Source organism: Mastomys coucha, unplaced genomic scaffold (genome assembly GCF_008632895.1).
Source record: "Mastomys coucha isolate ucsf_1 unplaced genomic scaffold, UCSF_Mcou_1 pScaffold9, whole genome shotgun sequence".
Taxonomy (NCBI): Eukaryota; Metazoa; Chordata; class Mammalia; order Rodentia; family Muridae; genus Mastomys; species Mastomys coucha.
In genome coordinates, this window is record NW_022196915.1 from 103,324,592 (window position 1) to 103,348,157 (window position 23,566).

Genomic DNA, 23,566 nt, shown 5'->3' on the forward strand with positions numbered 1-23,566 from the left:
AACAAGTGCATCAAAACAAACCACAAGACAAGCTGTCCTGCTGCTCACACTGGCTCACTCTCTAGTAACAGAGCACACCTGGGATTGCAGTTGCTAGGTCCTTCTGTGCGTACATCTCCAGTGCTGGGATCACAGCTGTGAGCTGCCACACCTGGGATCACAGCTGTGAGCTGCAACACCTGGGATCACAGCTGTGAGCCGCCACACCTGGTTTGCAGTGTTCAGAGGAACAAACCCATTGCTTGGGGCATGCGAGGCAAGATTTCTGCCAACTGAGCTACATTCCCAGCATCTGTCTTTGTCCTCAAGAAGTAACATAAAATGGGATTATTTGCCCATTTCCAGTTTCTACCGTCATCAGTGTTAACCCACACACAAGTAAGTTAACATCTGCCTTTACCATCTATCACACAGCAGCACCGTCTGAGGAATGGAGACTCCTCAGAGAGGAACATGATGGTTGGTCACGTGTTCCCAATCTGACATGAGCACTGACGTCACATCAGAGGAATTAAGTGACTTGGCTGTGGCTGGAGGCAACCCTTCTGGGACTCATGGCCATCTGGGTACCCAGAATATAACATTTATAATCAGATGTAAAGTAACAACAAGGAGAAATGAAAACAATTTTTAATCACACCTCCTCATTTGGATAATATAACTCTGCCTGATTCAAGAAAACACACCTCTAATCAGAAACTTGTCACTTGTTCAGTCCAGTGCAATTTTATCATACTGAGGATTTAGATTATAACCTGTCGGCCTGGTATATAGTCCCAAATGAAAAAAAAAAATACAATTTTTATTCCCCTTTTCAGGATCAAGAATGAATGAGTTACAGGAAGGCAAAATGGATGGGAAGCCAATTCAGGTGACCTCCAAGCTTCGCATTCACTCAGCGCGGTTATCACACACAGTGATCCATGTCATTAAGGTAGTTACTGTGCTAGAAGCAAAGGAGCCTTCACAGAGCCTGTTCTTAAAGACAGCCAAAGATATTTAAACGAGCATCACAAAAGCTCAAAACCAAAAACATGGAGACAAGCAAGCAGGAGCTGGCAGCGGAAGGAAGGCTCGAGGAAGATCCTCAGGGAGGAAGGGGCAAAGGAGCAGAGTGGACCAGTAAACCGGCTCATCAGACACATGAAAACTCAGATGGGAGAACACTGCGCATTCAAGACAGACAGCATGAGCCCTGACTGGAGACACGCTGTCGCGTATCCCATGAGCCAACCCCACAGTGGGGTCGCAAGACTTCTCTAGTTCACTGCTGAGTCTCCAAAGCCCGGCACCATCCACATGTACCAAGTTCTCAATGCGCAGTGGCAGAAAACCAAAGTCAAAAACTTGACTCTCTGGTTGTTTGATATTGTTGTTGTTCTATAGAATTGCAAACCTCTTCAGCTCCTTCAGTCTTTTCTCTAACTCCTCCATTGGGGACCCCATGCTCAGTTCAATGGTTGGCTGTGAGCATCCGCTTCTGTATTGGTCAGCCTCTGGCAGAGCCTCTCAGGAAACAGCTATATCAGGCTCCTGTCAGCATGTACCTCTTAGCATCCACAATTGTGTCTGCATTTGGTGACTGTATATGGGATGGGTCCCCAGGTGGGGCAGTCTCTGGATGACCTTTCTTTCAATCTCTTCTTCATACTGTCTCTGTATTTGCAAGAGTTCCCAGAGTCTAAACCAAGGAGTACACATGGAGGGACCCATGGCTTCAGCTGTATATATAGCAGAGAATGGCCTTGTTGGGCATCAATGGGAAAAGAGGCCCTTGGTTCTGTGAAGGCTCGGTGCCCCAGTATAGGGAAATGTGAGGGCGGGGAGGTGGGAGTGGGTGGATAGGTGGAGGAGCACCCTCATAGAAGCAGGAGGAGAGGGGATGGGGTAGGGGGTTTCTGGGTGGAAATCAGGAAAGGGGATAACATTTGAAATATAAATAAAATATCCAATAAAAGAAAAAAGGACTTGACGCTCTCTCAGGCACAGCTGGGCCACGCCCACTGGTGGGGATGTGAGACCGCAAGAGGGAGTCCAGCATGCACTGGGAGCAGGTGAGGCAGGATGGTGGGGAGGAGTCCAGCATGCACTGGGAGCAGGTGAGGCAGGATGGCGGAGATACAGAATGGAAGACAAGGAATCAGAAGTCACATGCTTCAAACTGACAGCTACAGGCAAGACAGAGTTTAAAGGGAGACTCAAGGCACAAGCTCTGTAAATACTTGCAAAGAGAAAGGACAGAGGAATAGGCAGTTACTGTAGAGTCACATTTGGATGCATATGGTTGCGGGGTGTTGAGAGCCAGGCTCACACCTTCATATATACTCAGCCACTGTGATCAAATAATTTAGGTTTTTCAGAACAAACAAACATAAAGCTGTTCCTAATGTTCTCTGTGCATAGAGAAAAAAAGTAAATTTTTTTTTCATTCTTCTCTTGATTTGTTTAATAAGAAAAGTGTCCTGGAATGTTTTGCTTAGGTCCTTTCCCTTCCTAGACCCAAATAAACTGTAAACCAAATCCCACATTAATGCTTATCTGACAGCCATGCCTCAACCCAGCTCTCTCCAGGAACAACCACTTCAAAATTGCTCAGTGCTGTCTAGCAGGTTAAGGACAAATATATCGGATGAGTCAGCTAGTTACAGAAGCTCAGCAAGGACGAGTTATCAGACCTCCATCTCTGCAGAGTCCGGGTAGTTGTCCCAGATGTGGAAATTGGATGGACCCATTTCAAAATAATTTAATCCAGTTTATCCACAGGGCATAAACCACTCCTGACATTAAAGAAAAAAGGAGATTGCAGTTTTACAATACAGGTCTCTCTCATGCAAAAGACTAAGGGATTAAATCAAATTGCTTTATAAAATGATGTATCTTCTATTCTGCAAGAGCAATACGCAAGCCTTAATCTCCACACCTCGCCTCTCGCTCTTACATTCCTTCTTCTGAAGTCTGAACTTCTATGTTAGTCATTTGTACTCGGAACATTTGACTTGAAACTGTAAGCATATTTTTTGATGGGACATTTTCTTTTCCGTTCTCTCCTTTTTCAATGGTGCAGTTTTGGCCAAGTAGACTCATCGGAGAAAAGTTGCTCGAAGGTGAAAAAGAGACTTCAGGAAAAGTCTGGTTAGTTCTGACTCGCGTTGCTTTTCAAGCTGGGTGTGTGACTATAGTTCTACTTTATCTGGGAAAACAACTAAGAAGAAAGGTAACGATTATAAGACCACAGTGTGGCCCGTCAACAGGGAGCCACAACCCGAGACTCTGAGCCTGTGGTTGTCCAGAATCTAATTCCCTAGAATTCCCTGATTGCAGACAGGGACAGCCGCTAACGCAGGCAGTGGTAAGAGCTGTGGGCCTTACTCAGGCGTCTCTTGCTCTTGCTCCTGGGAGAGCCCAGAGCTGTGTGGACTGAGAGCGCAGGGCATGGAAGGGAGCTCTGCTATCAGCTGCAGGGAAAGCAGAAGCCAGGTAGCCAGTTAGTCCTAAGAACGAGGTGGGAAAGCCGAGTCTAACGTGGAGACAGTGCTGAGTATCGGGAGGAGGAGGCAGATTTCTAATGTGTCAGCCTTGCCCCATTGGCGTGTGGCAACTGAGCAAATGGGAGTGATTAAATTAGCTGTCGTAGTGACTATAGTACCATGTTTAATAAAGTTAAAATTGAGAGAACATCTTCATAGAAGAGAATCCTAAGCCTAGCATGTTAATGGTGCTTAATGAACCAAAACTGGTTTAAAAAAAAAAATCCCTTTGGAAAGGCAAAACATAAACAAAGCCATTAATTAGGCCACAGCTGTTTCCTAACAAGCCTTTTGTTACTCCCAGTAAACAAAACCATTCCCATCCGCTCGCAGAGTGTTCATGGAGCAAGGAAGTAGAACCACTAACCTTCAGCACTCAACCTGATGGTGACATTGCTGTCGCTTATGGCCTTCAGCAGCAGCACTTCCCTAGCCACTCCCTGAGCCTGGCCCCTGGCCCCTGGCCCATCAGGCTTTGCAGTCGATTGGTATGTTGTGGTGGTTGAATGAGAATGCTCTCCCCCCCCCCCCCCCCCCCCCCCCCCCCCCACCCCCCCCGGCTCATAGGTTTGAAAGCTGGGTCCCTCAATAGTGGACTGATTTGGGAAGGATTAGGAGGTGTGGCCTTGTTATTTTGAAATCTCAAAGCCCACACCAGGTCCAGGTAGGGGACTACCCTCACCCACCTCTGCCTGCGGCCTAGGATGTAAAAGTCTCAGCTGCAGCTCCAGCACTATGCCCGTCTGCTTCCTACCATGATGATCAGGGACGAGCCCTCTGAACCTGTAAGCAAGCCCCCAGTTAAATGCTTCCCTTTCGAAGAGTTGCCTTGGTGTCTCTTCACAGCAATAGCAGCGTGATTAAGACACACGTCTCTAGAACTCTAGAACTGTTAGAAACAGGCATTTCTAAAGCAAAAACGCTCCAAACTTTAAAGGTTAGACAAAGAACACCCACTGCAATTTGATCCTGAACGTCTCCAAAGGCCACTGCCTTAGCTTAGTGGCCACAGTGGTACTAATTGGGATCCAAAGCTTAGTGGCCACAGTGGTACTAACTGGGATTCAAAGCTTAGTGGCCACAGTGATACTAACTGGGATTCAGTAGAACCTTTGGGAGTTTTGAGGACACTGTGGTTGTGCCCCTGATGGGGACTCTGGGATCTCGGCTCTTCCTTGTCTCTTTTGCATCCTGGCCATGGCTGAAGAGCTCTGCCTTGCTACATATCCTCCCATGATGCACCACTTCACCACAGAACCAGATAATCCCAGACGGAAACTTCCAATTCTGGAGCCAAACAAATCTTCTTTTTTAAAAAGCTGGTTATTTTTGGTGTTTTGTTGGAGTTAGAGAAAACTGGCAGGCACACTGGTGTTCTACCAAGTTGAAAGTCGGGGGATGATCAAAAGTTCTAAAATACAACAGAAGCTTCACCCTGGCTGGATATATCAGGATCTAAGGCCCCATCTTTGAAAGAAGAGGATGCATGTCTTTTGGGTCCCCTAAGCTGGGACCTCATGCAATTCTTACGACAGAAAGCAGCTCAACTGACCATATTTCTACTTCTCGGGGGAGTCTCCTCTGATGATGCCTTGTCTCTGATATCTCTGTGGCCAGGGGACATGATCTGATGACTTCCCCACACTGGAGTTCTGAGGGAGAGGACCAATGTCACAGGGAAACCCAAAATCATGTGTTCCAAGACAACCCTTCCCAAACTGACTTCACTCTGGTCTCACCCACGTACCCCAGGGCTCGGGTGATCCCCTTGGCAACCAATGTGGACTCCTCTCTCCTCCCACATTCCACATTCAGTCAAAGTCTAGTCACACTGTTTGCCACTTCAGCCAAACCCACTCACTTCTCTCTCTACACTGCTAGCCCCAGTCCGCCACTTCAGCCAAACCCACTCACTTCTCTCTCTACACTGCTAGCCGCAGGCCAAGCTGCCAACACTCAGGGGGAAGAAAGCACAGCTGTCAGAAAGACGGCAGCCATGCCAAAGGACAAGGGGAACACCACCGTGGCTTCATGCATAGCAGAGAGAGGGGCAGTGCAGTGGGGTGAGGCCAGGAAGGAAGGGAAGGGCCAGATGGTAACCTGCCACCTGTCATGTCAAACCACACTGAGTAATCAGACGAAGATAATGGGAGAAAAAACAGGTCTTGAAGATTTAGTGGGAGACGCTACTAAGCCGAACACTAACACCACTGACTACAGAGACGCTTGGTGAAAGGCGCACTCAAGAACTAGATGTTTAGACCTACATACATACACACACACACACACACACATACACACACACACACACACGGGTTAAATAGTGATTGACAAGAGTTAGAAATGATCCCTTGACATTTCTGTAAGATTCTGTCCTTCCCTGCTGAGGTAGGTGAGCTCCAGGAAACATACCTAGGATCTACTGGTCATGCAGGTGGCCCTGAGTTGTATAGGAAAGCAGACTGAGCAAGCCATGGAGAATGGACCCAGGAGGAGCATTCTTCAAGGGCTTCAGCTTTAGTTTCTGCCCTGGTTTCCTCCCAATGATAGACCATAAAACATAAGACAAAGTAAGATAAACCATTATTCTAAGGTATGTTTGGTCCTGGTGTTTCTTAGAGCAACAGAGAGCAAACTAGGAGAAGCCCAGAGATAACCAACCACACAAGGGATTTTTTTTTTTTTTTATTTTTAACCTTCCTCTGCCTCTGTATGCGGATGCTGGGGACTGAGGTTAGCATTCTCTGCAAGAGTAGTATATGACAAAAACTAACCCGCACAAGGGCTCACAGCTACTGAGCCATTTCTCCAGCCCCAGAAAGATTGGTTTCTGATCAAGGGAAGCTGTGACAAGGGTGGTGTACTGGCTGGTTTTGTGTGTCAACTTGACACTAGCTGGAGTTATCACAGAGAAAGGAGCCTCCCTTGAGGAAATGCCTCCATGAGATCCAGCTGTAAGGCATTTTCTCAATTAGTGATCAAGGGGGTAGGACCCCTTGCGGGTGGTGCCATCCCTGGGCTGGAAGTCTTGGGTTCTATAAGAAAGCAAGCTGAGCAAGCCAGGGGAAGCAGTCCAATAAGTAACATCCTTCCATGGCCTCTGCATCAGCTCCTGCTTCCTGACCTGCTTGATTTCCAGTCCTGACTTCCTTTGGTGATGAACAGCAATGTGGAAGTGTAAGCTGAATAAACCCTTTCCTCCCCAACTTGCTTCTTGGTCGTGATGTTTTATGCAGGAATACAAACCCTGACTAAGACAGGTGGCATGCACAAAATGACACTGTCCTACTACCACACCACGGAGTATGAAGCAATATTGTGACGCACTGCCTGGTTTGGGCATAATTCATCTTAAGATGGCCCTGCAAATACATTTGAACAAACAGTAGATGAAGGAGTAGTCCACCAATGGTAGACGCATAGTAGGACTCAATGTACACGTAAGCACTTGAAGCACTGTTGGAAACAGAAGAATTCACTGGGGCTTAGCTTACTGGGGGTTCCTATCATGTCTTTAGAAGGAAGGATAAATGGACAATGGTGTGAGCATCTGTGGGACAAATGGACAGTGGTGTGAGCATCTGTGGGATAAATGGACAGTGGTGTGAGCATCTGTGGGCGATGCCAGGGGAGGACTCACCATTATCTTGTCACTGTCAATGATGGTGTTCAGTCTGTGAGCAATGGTGAGCACCGTGCACTGGGCAAACTTCTCCCGGATTTTCTGTTGTATTAACTCATCGGTTCTGGAGTCACAGAGGTCACACTCAAGTCAGCGAAGACAGGGAAAGGTCACGTGACCCTCAACATTTGTAAAACCCTTTATGATCACTGTTATTATTTTAGAGAGCTCAGGCTGGCTCTGAACGCACCATGCCATTCAGGTGGCTTTGAACCCCGGAGCCTTCTTGTACATTAGGCTTCCAGATGCTCGGGTTACAGGCATGCACAACCACACCCAGACACCCTCCCCTCCTAGAAAGCTTCAATCAAAAGTCTAGTTAGAAACAACGCAAATGATTCTTTCCTCCAAACTGCTTGAAGCAGATTGGGAATTTAGGAATCAATTCACTCGGGAAGCCTGGCATACAAGCTGAGCATCCCTTCCTGAACGGCTGAGGCTTGAGGGCTGACACGCTTGGAGGTAGACGGCTTTAGATGCTGGACCCTGGGGTCTTTGCATGTACATAATGAGATATGCGCAGCCAGATGATGATTTCATCAAATACATAAGTAATTCTGCACACGAGACACTAGTGCAGCACACATCTGAAGGGCTGATACACCCAGACATCCCTTAGTGCCATCAAGTCCTTCCTATGAGCCACACTTAGAACCCACATTCCACAGCACATTCACGTTAGCCTCGGCTCTGGACCACAGTAGCCTTAGCTCTGTACCTTGGATCCACATTTGCAGTTGCTTCGTCAATGATCAGTATCCGGTTTTTCTTTAGAATTGCCCTCGCAAGGCACACTAACTGTCTCTGCCCAACGCTGAAGTTGGATCCAGATTCTGCTAATTCAGTATCCATTTTACCAGGAAGATCTTCGATGGCCTCTTTAAGTTGTACCTATAGGTGTAGACAGAAGAATGACACTGTCATAGAGGAACTATTAGACAAATATCTTCATGACTAGAGCTTTGAAGTCCTTCTCCCTGGACGCCTCGTGAGGATGGCGATATGTGACAGTAAGTGGGGTCTGTTGCTCCTGGATCATGAGTACATTAAATATATCACAGAAGACATATTTAATGTCACGGAAGGTAAACTAGGGCAAGACAGAGAGCATCCCTTTAACAAGATTTAATTTTGTTTTTGAAATCGTGTGTGTCTGTGGTGTGTGTGTGTGCACACCTGTGTGTGTATGTGTCTGTGTGCATGCATGTGTCTATGTTTATATGTGTGTATCTATACGTTTATCTGTATGCCCCTGTGTGTGTGTATGTGTCTGTATATGTATGTGCGAGGGTGTGTGTGTCTATGTATGTCTGTGTGTGTATGTGTGTATGCCTGTGTATGCCCATGTGTGTATGTATGCCTGTATGTGTGTGTGCTTGTGTGTCTGTGTGTCTATGACTATGTATATGCTTGTGAATGCAGCTGCCTATGGAAGCGTAAAGAGGGCAGCAGATGCCCTGGAGCTGTAGTTACAGTGATGTGAGCTGTGTGGTATGGAAAGGACATGGGTTCTCTGCAAGATCAACAAGTGCTCTTAGCTGATGAGCCAGCTACATAATGTCTTGAAAATGTCCCTTCTTAATGATTAGTCAAGAGATAGCTTAACTAGGAGATCCTGGGCAGATGTCATACAGACCCTATGAGAACACAAATGCCAGCCCAGGCTACTATACCCAGCAAAACTCTCAATTACCATAGATGGAGGAAACAAGATATTCTATGACAAAACAAAATTTACATAGTATCTTTCCACAAATCCAGCCCTACAAAGGATAATAGATGGAAAACATCAACATAAGGAGCAAAACTACACCCTAGAAGAAGCAAGAAAGTAATCTTTCAACAAATCCACATAAACCTAATTCCACCTTTTACAATAAAAACAACAGGAAGTAACAATTACTTTTTCTTAATATCTTAGTATGAAAATTAATATTACCAACATATCCTAAGCAATTGAAATTCAAAAATATGAGGAATTAGAAATTTGTTTACTGTCATCCAATGGTCTCTCTAATTTGGTAATTGGAGAAATAGGTCCAATATTGTACAATCCATATACACTTTCAGCTTGTTTGTTCGTGACAGTGTCTTGCTGTGTACAACATAATGGTCTTGAGATCTTGCTTCTCCTATCTCAGCCTCTCTATTAGTAGTATTGTTTATTTCATGTTTTTACACTATACTATGGTCTTCAGAACAGCTTATATATTTTAAAAGTATTTATATACCCAAAAGAAACATAGACGATTAAATTGGGAGGGAGTTTGTAAGAGAACAACAAAGAGTGAGACTGAATGCTTTGCTTAACGTTTGTAGCTCATGTATCGCGTTATCACAGCAAGAGCCAAGATTTTAAGCTCTACTAAATATAAAACAAACAAACAAAAACACTTTATATATTTATGTTCATTTAAGAACATATTAGTAGTGATGTATTATTTTGAAATATACAGTTAATGCATTTGGAGTTATTTAAAATTTATATTGAGAAAAATGTATGTATTTTCAGTATTGCCATAGTCAAACATCTATATAAGACTGTTAAATTGATTGTTGCTTCATTTCAAACAACTTTTATAACACTCATTTTTATTGTTATAATATTTTATAAATTTTAAAGAATATGACAAAAAAAGATATTGAAGGGGGTCTCTGGGAGGAGTTGGGGTACAAAAGGAAAACAAGAATGTGATTTAATTCTATTTACTTAAAATATGTGTTTAAATGTTAACAAATTCAGATAAATTGAAATCATGTAACTTTCTCATTATAATGCAATAAAACTTAAAATAAATAAATTAATTAAAAAAAGAAAATTACTCAATAAAAATTCCTTTCAGATGGAAAAAAAAAAAGATAGCTTTAAGAGTTCACAGAGATGAAAAACAGGACAGATTAGTGACAAGCCGTGGAGGTTAACTCTAACAAGGTGACCGAGGGCTCTAAAACCCTATCACTGTGACAACTCATAACACTACAAATTTATCAAAATCACTGGGCCACATTTCTATTGGGACCACTTCTTGACATCTAAATTATACCTCAGTGAAGTTGGCACATCTCAGAGCCATGCACCCTACCAACCTAACTCCCTTCCCACTACATGACATCCACCAAGATCCTCTGCCCCCAAATCATGGAAGTCTCAGAAACGAAGCTCTTCCCATATATAAGACATACTATAGAAAATGTAAAGTACATTTATATGTCATTTACATAAATATAATTCATGCAAATAATTTACAGAAATGTAAAGTATGGTCAAGTTCACCAGTAGGCATTCTGCATAGGAGTTATTACAGGAAGGCTGCCCCCCTGAAGAAATGATCCTGTAGGGATTCTACCACTTTGGAAGATTTTAATTAATCAGAAAAGTTTGAAGAAGCTCCAACGACTGGGACCCACTTCTTCAATGTCAGGAATCCTGCAGTGTGTTCCTCTTAAGTTCAGTCTGATATCACTAAAGCTGGGAAATACACTTACTCCGATTTCACAGATGTCCTACAGTGAAGGATAAGCTCTTGTTGCCCCATCTACGGTATGCTTTTAGCAATCTACCTTTGAAGAGCTTGAGTCATAAGACAGCAGACTACATCACTGGGCGGTGGTTCAGGCCTATGAATATTTCTTCTGGAGAAATTTTACAGAACACGGGCCAAACTCGGGTTATCCTGAAACAAGGTGTCAGGACGCTTCAGGGACAGAGCATCAGACTGAAGAGTGGGCTCTGGGACTTGATCGCAGGTCCTCAGGCTTGTAACAACGCCCGTGGCCAACCGAGCTATCTCCCTAGCCCAGATTTTACATTTGTAAAATGTAAAGCGCCAATCTGCGACGCCTGGGCTGAAGTCCTGCCTGGCTCTCCCAAGGATAAGCTCCTGACTTCTCCGTCTTTGCTTCCTCACCTGCACATGAGACACAATGGTATCACAGCCAAGATGTCTATCTTCCCGAGCCTTTGCTCATGATGAGTCAGGACATGTAAGCGTTTAGAGCGGTGCTTGCTACAAAGAGATCAATCGACGTTGTCTGTTACTAATCATGTCCTCATCCAGGTCTCTTCATGTTGTTTTTCTTTAGTGCATTTATCAGTCTTAACTTTGTATGCATAAGCATTTGGCGGTGTCCTAACTTCCCCACAAGAAATTTCAGTTCCAAGTGGGAGTGTCTTGTCTATCTGAATGACTATCTAATAGCGTAGGAATCTGCAATAAGCTCTCAATAAATAACTGTTCAAACCCATGACGGAGCCGTAAGAATGTCTCATCCATACCTGTTTCTACAAGTTAGAAAATAAATTCATATGAATATGCTTTTATATAGAACACAATCACATTATTAAATGACTGTAAAAGATACATATCGCTTATAAAAATTAATTGGCCCCAGAACATTACAGCAGTGATACTTAAAATAGGGAAAGCACTTAAAAATTGTAATTTCTGGAGAGCTGATCCAGCTATCGTATTCTCAACTATTTATTTCAGTACAGAACGGTTCCGATTATACTGTAAGTTTGGAACAATAGGAAAACACAACAAAATTGTAAATATTTATAAAAGTCCCTGAGGTTACCATCACACATACTCCCCCTGCTATGCACACCACACAGAGAGGTCCCAGAATGATTGACAGGGATGCTCAATGCTGTTTGTACTCTCTTTGAAGCGTACTCTGGGGGTCTGAGTGAGAAATGTCCCTCACAGGCTCATGTATCTGAGCAGTTGGTCCCCGGCTGCTGGTGGTGTTTCGGGAAGTTATGGATCCTTCGGGAGGATCCTTATGGGAGCATCGGTGGAGGTGGTCACTGCAGGTCAGCTGCAGGGCTTTCTAACCTCATCCCATTTCCTGTTATCTTTCTATCTGCTTCTTGTGCATGGATGAAAATGTGATCACACAGGTTCCGGTTCCTGCTCTCTATCCTACGCCTCCCCTACCCTGACGGATTCTGTCCTTCTGGAACCCTCTCTTCTCTAAGGTGGTTCTCACCAGGGTGTTCCATCACAGCAACAGAAAAGTAGCTGCCAGATTATTGATTTTACATCAAGAAAGGCCATTGTGTCTGGAAAGAGACGGAAATCCTTCACAGAATGAAGCCACGAGTAAAGGAAGGAAATGGGAGCCTATTCCAGGAAATGTGGGGCCTGGGAAGATGGGCTGTGTGCAGAGGAAGTGCCGAGAGACGCAGTCCCTGATGGGTACCTCGCCGACACTCAGGTTTCTGCTCCATGGTGTCCTCCTGTACAAGGAGACACACCGTATCCTAATAGATCTCCCCGTCTGGGACATCACTGGACAACTGTGACACCCACAGTTCTGTGACAGGCAGCCCATTCTTCACACTAGGTGCTCACAGTCGCAGTATTTCTCCTCTTTCTCACTGACTATCTGGAGTTTACAATTTCAGTACAGCCAGAAAGTTGAACAACAAAATGAACAACATTCACAGGGATGTTTCCTGTCTGAATGCCAAACCCATCTTCTGTCTCTGGTGCTCCCCCTCCAAGAGAGGAAGGGGGTGTGAGACAGGAGGACGTGGGAAACACTCCACTTCTTCCTTCTACCACTGTCTTATGTTCTCTGCTATGTCTGTGACTCCCCGCTTTATGCTACATCTGAAGCAGAGCAGGCCCTTCTTCCACGGACAGTGGGAAAGCCGACGACCCAGGCTGCTCTTTTTAAAGGAGACTAAAACATGCACAGCTGAGGGCCGTGGGCTTAAAGACAGCACGTGTAAGAAAAAGGGAAAAGAGAGGGAGGGCAACCCAAACCTCTGATCCTTTTATACAGGATGCCAGTGCAGATGGGAACCCAAGCCCACGGGTCCGCTTGCGGATCCTTCAGAGTGCTGCTACTATTTTGTCCTTGTGACAACCCGTACCGTGATAACGGCAGTGGGAAGCTGATCTCTGGGCTTTGGGGCTTTTTAAATAAACGGTGAGTCTCAGCGATGAAGAGTTCACCAGCCAGTTACCGTGCCATCATTAAACATTGCTGACGTTTTAAAAAAATAAAACACTGAGCTGGGCCCTAAGAGGGATTTCTATTATTAAGCAGCTTACAATTAATTTGCAGAACTTGAGTGAACTTGCAAACTACCTATGCTAAAGCGTGTAGGCCAGAAACACCATAACAGCACAAACCCTCTGCCTGCATGAGTAAGGAAGCCCCGAGAAGCAGTCTGCAGGGACACTACACAAATAACAGGAAAATCCTCCAAAATGAAAGGTATCCATCAATACGGCGAGTTAAGCAAGGCTCCAGGCGTCTGCCGGCTGGACTCCGCTGCGGCGTCGCAATGACAGGTTTGTCAGTAAACACGCTCTCACATTCTGTGTAATTTGCTTTTATCAACACTTTCTTGTGAGACTCCAGAGCACCGGCTAAGTGTGACGTCATTTTTCCTCCGGTTAGAATGAAAACAGATGCCTCATTTTCCCTGATGCTTCCTCCCCGCACCCCCCAAAAGGCACGGAGAGAAATGGCTGCTGCAGAGCACTACCTTCTGAGCTACCAGCCTATCTTCATCAGCTCGTGTGCCTCTGTGCATCTATCAATCATGACGGCAAGGCTAGCATAGCCCATGGACTGCTAACATGCCCCCTTAGACAGGGGTTATGTGGAGGGTCACTGGACCCACACATACACTTCCAATCACTCCTCCTGTTCACGTGTATGCAGTTCTGCCCCGACTGCACATGGCCTTGTGTTCTTGGGGAGGAGCTAGAGTATACAGGGAGGGGGAGGGTTTTGTAAGGAGCTCCTTCAACAAAAGCTATGCTAGGTGCAAATGTTCCAGAATGGCTGCTTTAGGGTCACCCCCTCTGTAGCCCTCTCATCTACACACTGTTAATAAATAAATAAATAAATAAATAAATAAATAAATATAAATAAATAAATGAAATGAAACCTAATAAACCCATTGGTTCTTCTCGGGGGTCACTGGTGAACTGAATTTTGGTTTGTCCTTGGCACCTCGGGAGGTGCTGAGTGGGTAGACACTGTTTATGTGTCCCCCCCCCCCAGCAAGAATTCTCACAACAGTTGTACAGGACATTTATTCTCTAGGAGAATTTGAGCTTTGCAAAGGGCAAGTCAGGTAATGTATTGGCTGAGCCAAACCTGGGAAAGTTAAAATGCAGCACGAGGCATATTATATACACTTCACACCCTCTCACAAACATCAGTGGTCCCCCAAAGTGGGAACTGAAGGCAGTTCAGGCACTAACCTGCCCTGCTCCCCCAAAGGCTCTGAACATAAGCACACATGGATGCTAACAATGAAAGAAGTTACCTCCTCCAAGGCCTTCCACAGCTCCTCGTCCGTGTGCTCATTGAAGGGGTCCAGGTTCTTCCTCATGGTCCCAGTGAACAGAACAGGTTCCTAAGAGCCCAAGAGAGTCAACGTCACCGCCACGGTCTGACTTTCAGGACAGAATAGGCAGGAAAACCAAGGCACCCAAGCTCACTGCAACCATTGATACTAAGGTTTCACATGCTTGCTCATCTCTCTTAAATTTCCCTTCATGCAAATGTGCTCCAAAATACCTTCCCAGTGCACGAAATGCTAACAAAAGAAACCGTGGCAGTGTGCCGTCTTAAGAATGAAGCGAGGAAGGCAGGTTCCTGTTGTTAAAAACACTTTCCTGGTCATAAGCAAAGATAAGTTTATTGGAGTAACTTGAACAGTGCTGACAGGACTCTGGAAAACAACACGGGTGTGAAGAGTTTGTGCTTGGGGTGAAACCTGTTATTTCCTCCTTTGGTGAAGAGTCTTCTGGGATACATTCTACTCTCCCTTCAAGGAGGACGGTAGCTGATGGAGCTGGTGGCCCCTCCATAGGGGAAATGGCCTCTGATACCGCACCAGCCAATCCCCCACATTATCTTGTCAGTGCATCAGGATAGCCTGTCTGGGGAAATCTCATTACTAAATACAAGGGCAAGGTAAACCGAAACCCATTGTGAAGCTCGGACAGTTAACACATCTTCCTCTCTTCCGTGAGCTTCAGGAGTTGCTCACCGTTAAACTGCTCCTGAATCACAGGCTGCCTTCTAGATTTTAAGGCAGTGTCCTATATATGTGCGCTTAGGCAGGCTGCACGGAGTTTCCTCCAGGAGTTCTGACAATCCAGGCCGTGAGACATGACGGACAAGAGCCCACTGGCTGTGAAGAATCGTGAGGTGCACAGATGTGAGGAACAAGAGAAGCCACAGCTTTCCCACTGGTCCTGAGGAACTGCTCCCAGACTACAAAGTGTGGGGTGTCACCTAGCCTCGAGCAGGGCCTTGAACACTTCAAAGACTGAGACTGTTAGTGCTTCTTAGTTTTAGATTAGTGACAGAAGACCAAGGCTGTGCCCCTCCCAATGCCCTCACAGCACCCCAATTCCTACCCCTCACAGAATCCCCAAACTACAACACCACTATTAAATTTTATCTGTGCAAAGTTGATTGTGAAGTCATAAGAAATTTGAAAATGGCAACTAAATCAAACTGAAGGAGCTCAAAAGGCTTATCTAAGGTTATACTTAAAATTACAGAATTTAAGATGAAAGACAATGGTAATCTACACGTGGTGGGGCTTTCTCATCAGCGGAATAAGCAGCATCCTTCAGACTTCAGGTTTAAAATACACACACACACACACACACACACACACACACGCACGCACGCACGCACGCACGCACGCACGCACGCTCACGGAGGGAGGGAGGGAGGGAGGGAGGGAGGGAGGGAGGGAGAGTGAGCACAACTCAGAGACTCTAACAAGACAGACACATTCTCTTCTTGCTTATATGAGGTTCACAGAAGGCCAGCTGCCCTCTTTGATGTTCTTCTGACCTCTCCACACAGGTTCAGCACCATGGCCCGTATGCTACGCAGGGGCCCCAACTAAGTGGCCCTAAGGATGTATGTATGAGAACCTTGATGTCACCATGGTCAGGAATGAGCCCATGTGAGAAGTCGTTAAGGCAGGTCACTTTCCTTGCCAGGAGATCTGATATTCCTCAGCTTTTCTTCCTCCAGGTTCCTCTCACACTGACAGAGGCCTCCTAGACTTTTCCAGTGCCCCACCTTGAACACTAATGCACGTAACTGACTGCTGACCATACAATGTCCATAATATTAGCATAGTAGGAACGGTGGCTTGGTGTTCTAGGGAAGAGCCTTAGGAATGACAGTTCTGGCCCAATGCCCCATCTCAGAAGCAGGCACTCATGCCTGCCTTATCCCTACCTCCTCCCATTAGAAACTCCTCCATATTATAAATATCAGCCACAGAGCCTGCTTTATCTTGTATCCTAGACACCAGCCTCAAACATGAGACCCTTGGGAGGTTTGGCTAATTATCCCTAGACCACTATTCACTAAAATAAGGATCTCTAGTAATTCTATACTGTCAACTCAAAGGGAATATTGGGCAATCATTCATGTTTATTTAGCAATGTTAGAAGAAAATAATTAAGTAAACAAGAACAATTTTCTTTGTTACAACACGCCAGATACACCTTTCATAAGTAAAGTTTCATCAAGAGTTGTTGAACAAGAAGAGCAATTTAATAAAACATTAACTGGCTGAAGCTCTATTTTCTTTAAAATAGAGCACTTTGTTCACAATGCTGCCTTTACTAGAGCAAATGCATTTATGCACACTGTTCACTTCCTTTATCCACCTGCCAAATAAAATCCCTAATATTATCTTCAAAAGGTGATTAAAAAGTGCTCACAGCAGACACATACTGAGAGAGGAGATAAGGGTCAAGTTAATTATCACTTCTGATAGATATTATTATTTAAAGTACCCACCTCCACGCAATGAAGCTCACTAACTAGTCTTATAAATAAAAGCTGTAAAAATGTTTGCAGGCAGAAGGCTTCCGCATGGGGGTCAACGGGAAGAGCTGACAGCCTGATTGATTAGCCTCAGCGCATTTCCTCCGATGATAGAGGCGTTAATAAGAGTAAAACTAGGAAAATAAATGCACGCCTTCGATACAGCAATAAACTCAGAAGCCTAGTGTCAAACTTGTTCCTCACCATCCAGTCACTGTTGCAAGCCTTTGCGCCACACTCAGTGGCGGGTTCTGGCTGGTACTAGCATAGCACATGTTCTTATTAGGCGTATGTGTCACCCTGAAGCGGCCAGTCTAAACGAAAGCATCGGAGGTAGCAAGCTGCTAATGCCGGTCCCCAAAACTAGAGACTTTACCAGGCGGGCCTTTTGAATGCCCTGACTACAAGCTAGGCCTCCATTATGCTAAGGAGAAACTCAACCTGCTCAACTTCAGACTCTTAAGCCAACCAGGAACCAAGACAAAAAGTACAAATGAACTAGAATAAAGTTCAATGCTTCCTCTCATCTTTTGGGGGACCAACTAGGAAACATCCCTATCCCCAAATTGGGGCCTGGACTGTGTCTGCTCTGCCTCCCAAGGCCCCTGTCTACCCTGATCCTTATGCAGGGCAGCGGTTTCTGGTCTCAAAGGTGGTGTCACCTGAAGTCCCCCTTTCTCAATTTCTCTCCACTTCTTCCCTTAGTCCCGTAGTAGCCTCTGAATGAACCGACCATCATGCATTTTCAGAAGAAGAGAATATTGTTCGCCCATAGAGAGAGAAGAATTTAATTCCTGTAAAGTCGTCTTTAAATACAAAAAAAGGTTACCGGCTCCAGGGAGCAGCGCCATGGGTTTTAATGAAGACCTCAGTGTGCAGGAACAAAGTGGACTGCATTAGGCTCGGATCCAGTTGTATTTCTTTACTAGTAACAGCACACCTACCCTCTTTTCCCTTTGAAGCACACACACACACACACACACACACACACACACACACACACACACCAGGTGATCAGAAAGGGGTCTTAAAGAGGCATAGCAGCTCTGGTTAACCTTTTCAACTCATTAGAAGCTCAGGGGAATTTTAAAAAGAGGTGGGCCGTTTGAAAAGCACCTGGCTTTTTGTTTTGGTACACACAAAGGGAATCTATTAAACATACACAAAGAGTCTGTTTAAGCATGATAAAGATTACAGATGTTGGTACATCAGCCCCTGCTAGCCGTCTTAAATGGGAATTCGCTCTGAATTGCTCTTTGATTGAGAACATTTCCTTGGTGCCAAAAAGGCTGGGCTCTGCTTGTAAGGAGATTCTTCTGCCTAGAGAAAATATTGAAATTCACATTTGCAGATGCTCTCTGATAAGCTGTCCCCTGAAGCCAGGCTCAGCTTGGGCTCTTCCTGGCGCAGCGGTGGGGGATGCAGAGGAAGTTCCAAGTCAGCCCTGTTCTCTGCTCAAGGAAGTTACTCAGGCAGCTCAGGTGGGGCTGGGGCTGCCTCCCCTCACTTGTTTCTTAAAGGAGCTCAGGAGTCCCGACCAGACCTGTCACCGATCTTGGAGCCCTCGGTTCCTTAAACTCTCTTCTGAATTGCCTGTGGGACCTTGACAAAAGACCTTAGCCGTCTACCAAGGGGAGGAGCTTAGCCTCGATTAAGGGGAGGAGCTTAGCCATCAACTAAGGGGAGGAGCTTAGCCTCAACTAAGGGGAGGAGCTTAGGAGAGAACAGGAAGCTGCCACTCCCCAACCGGGCTGCTGGCTTGGTTCTCCTAGCCCTGCAGCTCGGTGGGGGAACTTGATTTCTCTTTTGTTTCCTGTGCAATACAAATCAGCTGTGGCTCCTGCTCACTTAGGACAGTGGGATGCTTGACCCATGTCTCTCTGCTGATTGGGTCTCTCTACCTCCATCAAGACCCTGCACATGCAAGGATGGGCTCTGCGGCCATGGTTGAGTATCTTGATGCTCCTTCAGCTCATGGCACCCAGTGATTCCACGTTTTGTTTACAATGATTTTCAATTTGTCACTTGTATTTTTGGGGCAAGGCCACCTTCACAAACCAGTCTTCTAAAGCTCCCGACTGAGCCAAGAGCCTTAGGAAATGCTGCCTACTGACTTTCCGTTACTTTCAACTTTACTCTGAGTTCATTCGTTTTCTTTGGCTACCGTTTTAGGAACCCTTCTTAGGCAAGGTGGATAGAGAGACAATGACTAAAATATCTGACGGGACGTCATTTGGTTATAAACATTCACGAGAAAGTGGATGTAGAGCCTGGTTAGTGCTAAGTGCTGACGTTACTACCGTGCTAGCTAATGATGAGTTATACATTTCCTCCAGCCTTGGTTTCCTCCCTGGCTCTTCTAGCCTTCCAGGGACGCTCTAGCAAAGGTTTCTCCTTCCTAGGGTGTTAACAGTCAGCAGGCACCAGTCCACAAGGCAGCAGGCCCAGCGTTTTCAAAGGGCGGGCGCGAGACCAGTGGCTCATGAAATCAATTTTGTGGCTTGTGACTGTCATTTTGTCTTTTATATAAACTGGACTGAGATAAGTGGAATAGAAAATATTATGGCACGGACGGGAGTAATAGTCTTCGTGAGATGTTTGTCTCTCAGCATGTCGGGTGTGTGGGGGTGAGCAGGGGCCCCACTCGGCATCAGGAGAGAGTGTGGGGTTCATCTGCTTGGCCACAGGTCAGTTTCATGCCGGTGTGATCCAGATCATCAGGAGGTGGCATGGGGAATCCTGGCGTATGCAGCTGCTGGGCCTGACTCTTCAGCGAATGAGGGCTTGGGGAATGGCTGAAAGACTAGGAAGAAGGTTACCATGGAGGCTCCCACAGTAACCTGCTCCAGCTGCAAGAAGCATTTAGAGCAGTCAGATGGAGAAAAACCTTCCGAAATGTAGGCAGGGAAGAGTGCAAATACAGAAGAACTCCACTGAGGCTGTGCAATAGCATCCGTGGCTACAGAGCAGCTGTCAGGAAAAGCTTTGTCAGGTTTTACTAGAGAGATTCTCTCTGCTCCACCCGTGTGCGGCGCGTGTGTGCGGGTTTTGGTCTGTCTCTGAGTAACGTCTGTGAAGTTTGGGAGGGTTTTGCTTGTTTTGTTTTTGATTCCTGTTTCACTAACTTTAGTTGACGTAAATGATTTGATTTAAAGAAAATCACCAGGGATTACAAAAGCATAAACAGAAATTAATGGCCTAAGACTTTCTAGAATGGGTTATGTACCTATAGGACTGTTCTATAATCCTTAATAATAGCTACTATTTATTCCTAGGAACCACACCATTTTCCCATGCAGTTGATCCTTCACGAAGAATCTGAGAGGCGGGAATTACAGGGAATTACAGTCGCCTGGGGAGCTAGGCAACTTCATCAAGGCCTTCCCTCCCAACAGACAGAGAAGGATGAAAACATGGGCCAGGTTGATAGCAAGCACTTGTACTGCACAGTCTATCCTGGGGTCTTCCCACACTGCACAGTCTAGCCTGGGGTCTTCCCACACTGCACAGTCTATCCTGGGGTCTTTACACACTGCACAGTCTATCCTGGGGTCTTCCTACACTGCACAGTCTAGCCTGGGGTCTTCCCACACTGCACAGTCTATCCTGGGGTCTTCCCACACTGCACAGTCTATCCTGGGGTCTTTACACACTGCACAGTCTAGCCTGGGGTCTTTACACATGCAGTTTCTCTGAACTCTTTCTTATGTCAATCAACTAGTACCCAGGAGAAAGGCGCAAACAGGTTCCGTGCTTGCAGTGCCTGGTGATCATTTCTACAAGGGCACAAATCTGAGCACGGCCTTATGAACGCATTCTTGGGGGCAGATCCACAGAACATTTGCGCTAAAGGAGTGTGGGAACTCACAGGCAGCACCAAGACCTGGTGATGTCAAGGTGTGTTAGTCTTAGCTCAGATGTGCTTCCAAACCATTCCCAGCATAGCCAAGCATTATCTTAACACTGCTTCTTTATTTAGAGTTCTTTTATTTCCACAGGCACACAACCACCTCTTACTAAGGAAATATTAAAAGTAGCATAGGGCACATTTCTAGATCCTACCAGCCGAGGATGCAAGCATACTTTACAGACACATCAGTGTCTTCTCGTGCCCAGTTCTGAGATTCAAAGCTCTTGAGATTTGAGCTCTTATTTATACTATAACCAGGCTTCTCGTGCTCAGAGGGACCTTATGTGATGGAAGATTTCTTCCTTTATTTTTCTTAAAAGGGTTGTCTTTTGATCTTTAAAAAAAACTTGTCAGGGGGCTGGTGAGATGGCTCAGTGGGTAAGAGCACTGACTGCTCTTTCGAAGGTCGTGAGTTCAAATCCCAGCAACCACATGGTGGCTCACAACCACCCATAATGAAATCTGACTCCCTCTTCTGATGTATCTGAAGACAGCTGCAGTGTACCCATTTATAATAATAATAAATAAATCTCAAAAAAATAAAACAAACAAAACTTAAAAAAAACTTGTCAGAATATAAGTACAACATGAAATCTATGCCTTACTCATCATCGTCATCGTCATCGTCATCATCATCATCATCATCATCATCATCATCATCATTTCGTTAACTTACCTGAGGGTGCACGTACACATGTGTACTTGGGTTTACTTGTGGAGCTAAGAGAACATCTTTCTGGTCAGTTTTCTAAGGAGGGTGGAACTCAGGTCACTGGGCTGGGCATGTGTGCCTTTACTCACTGAGCCGTCTCCTGGTCCCTCCCCTCTCCATCATTTTAAATCTCACAGCAGTGGCGCTAAGTGTTTTTACGATCCTTTGTAGTGGTTATCACCAATCACAGGGCTTTTATTTTTCTTAAAATCTTAATCCCCATATCCATTAAACAAAACCACTTCCTGTCCTCCAGTCCCTAATGGACACCATTGACTGTGTCTCCATGAATTTAAACACTCTTGTGTGATCAGAACCATTCGCTCTCTGTAATTCTGTGAACGGCTGGTTTTATGATGCTTTTAGAGGTTGCTCATGTTGTAGCATGTATCAGAATTTCCTCCCTTCTTAATGCTGAGTAACTTCCCACTGTTTGTATAAACCACATTTTGTCTTTAGCTATTCATCGGCTGATGGACACTTGGGTGGCTTCCACCTCCTGGCTACTGTGAATACCACTGCTATGAACTGGAATGAACAAATATCTCTGCTGTACCCTGCTTTTGGCTCATATGTGTGTGTGTGCATGAGTACACACACACATACACATACACACACACACTCCTACACTCACAAGTGAAATTGCTGGAAAATGTTGTAGTCCTATTATCAGTCTCATGAGGAGTCCCTATGCTCGTGTGTAAAATGCTTCAGCCACCATTGTACATTCCCACAAGTAAAACACAGAGTTTTAATTTCTCTACAACTTCATCACAGTGGAGTGGTACTCTATTATGACATATATCCTACATGTCAGGGTGGGAAGCGCTGGTTGTCGGAGGCTACAGGCTCAGAGCCCACATTCCCCTTCTCTCGAGTAGTTAGGTTCTCTGTACTTTATAATACACAAGCAAACACTGAGGCCCATTCCGAGCACATGCTCAGAAAGCGCAGCTGCGTGGCCCCTTCTCCTTCGTCTGTTCTCTGTATTTCTCACATCAGGAAGGAGTGTGCACGTGTGTGGGTTCCCCAGTTCCCCTTGATGGCCATGTGATTACAGAGTATGAAAACATGCCAAAATACCACCCCCAACCCCCCACCCCCGCCCAAGCAAGCCTGGAGCTGAATCCACATGAGCGTCAATGCTGAGGAGCAGGACGAAGCTGCCAGGCTCCACAGCTGCAGGCTGCAGGCCTGTGGGGTCAGGCCCTATGCTGCCTGAAGATAGTCATTACTCAATGAAGACTTTCTGAATTATACTGGGTAAAACTAAAAGCAACTTAACAAGACACTAAACTAAAAGCTTCTATGTGTACGTAATTCAGTCTCTAGACACTGCCTGAGCATCTTCCGCTATGGAATGGCAAGAACAGATGATCCGCCCAGGAGGACATGGCAACACGGACCTCTACCGCCTTGTTAGCCATATACTAGGCCCGTGCGAAGCACTGAGCACTGCGGTTCTCAGCGGCAGTGATGCCACTGCCTGCTTGGGACTACACGGAGATGGGAACCTTCCCTCGTCTCCCCCGGAACTCTGTGCTCCTTCCCTGGTTAAAGTCACTTTCTAAATGTCCAGATTTAGATAGAGAGTGTCTACAAAGCATCTATGTGCTTCTTAACTCTCACAGCCTGCCTCGACACCACAGAAGAGCTTGCATAGAGGTGATTATCCCCAAAAGAGGATGGGGAGCCTCCCTGCCTACAGCAAAAGTCCCTTTTCACACTTACAAGCACACTTCTTTATACACGGCTCTTACTAAATATTACGTAATTATCAGTGGACAAAAGTGTTATACCAGGGAAGATGCATCCAGAGTGAATCTAGGTATATTGTTATGGAATCTTCCCCTGCCAGTCTCAGTCTCAGTCTCAGTCTCTCTCTCTCTCTCTCT

At 45.6% G+C, this 23,566-nt stretch overlaps 1 protein-coding gene across 1 annotated transcript in view; it reads right to left on the reverse strand.

The window, feature by feature from the left end:
- Abcc4 (ATP binding cassette subfamily C member 4) overlaps positions 1-23,566 on the reverse strand; it is a 230,203-nt gene that overhangs the window by 9,118 nt on the left and 197,519 nt on the right. The window contains exons 27-29 of the mRNA XM_031361046.1: positions 14,507-14,596; positions 7,928-8,100; positions 7,168-7,273 (exon numbers count right to left, since the gene is read on the reverse strand). Coding sequence (XP_031216906.1) covers positions 7,168-7,273; positions 7,928-8,100; positions 14,507-14,596 — 369 coding nt within the window. The remainder of the gene's footprint in view (positions 1-7,167; positions 7,274-7,927; positions 8,101-14,506; positions 14,597-23,566) is intronic.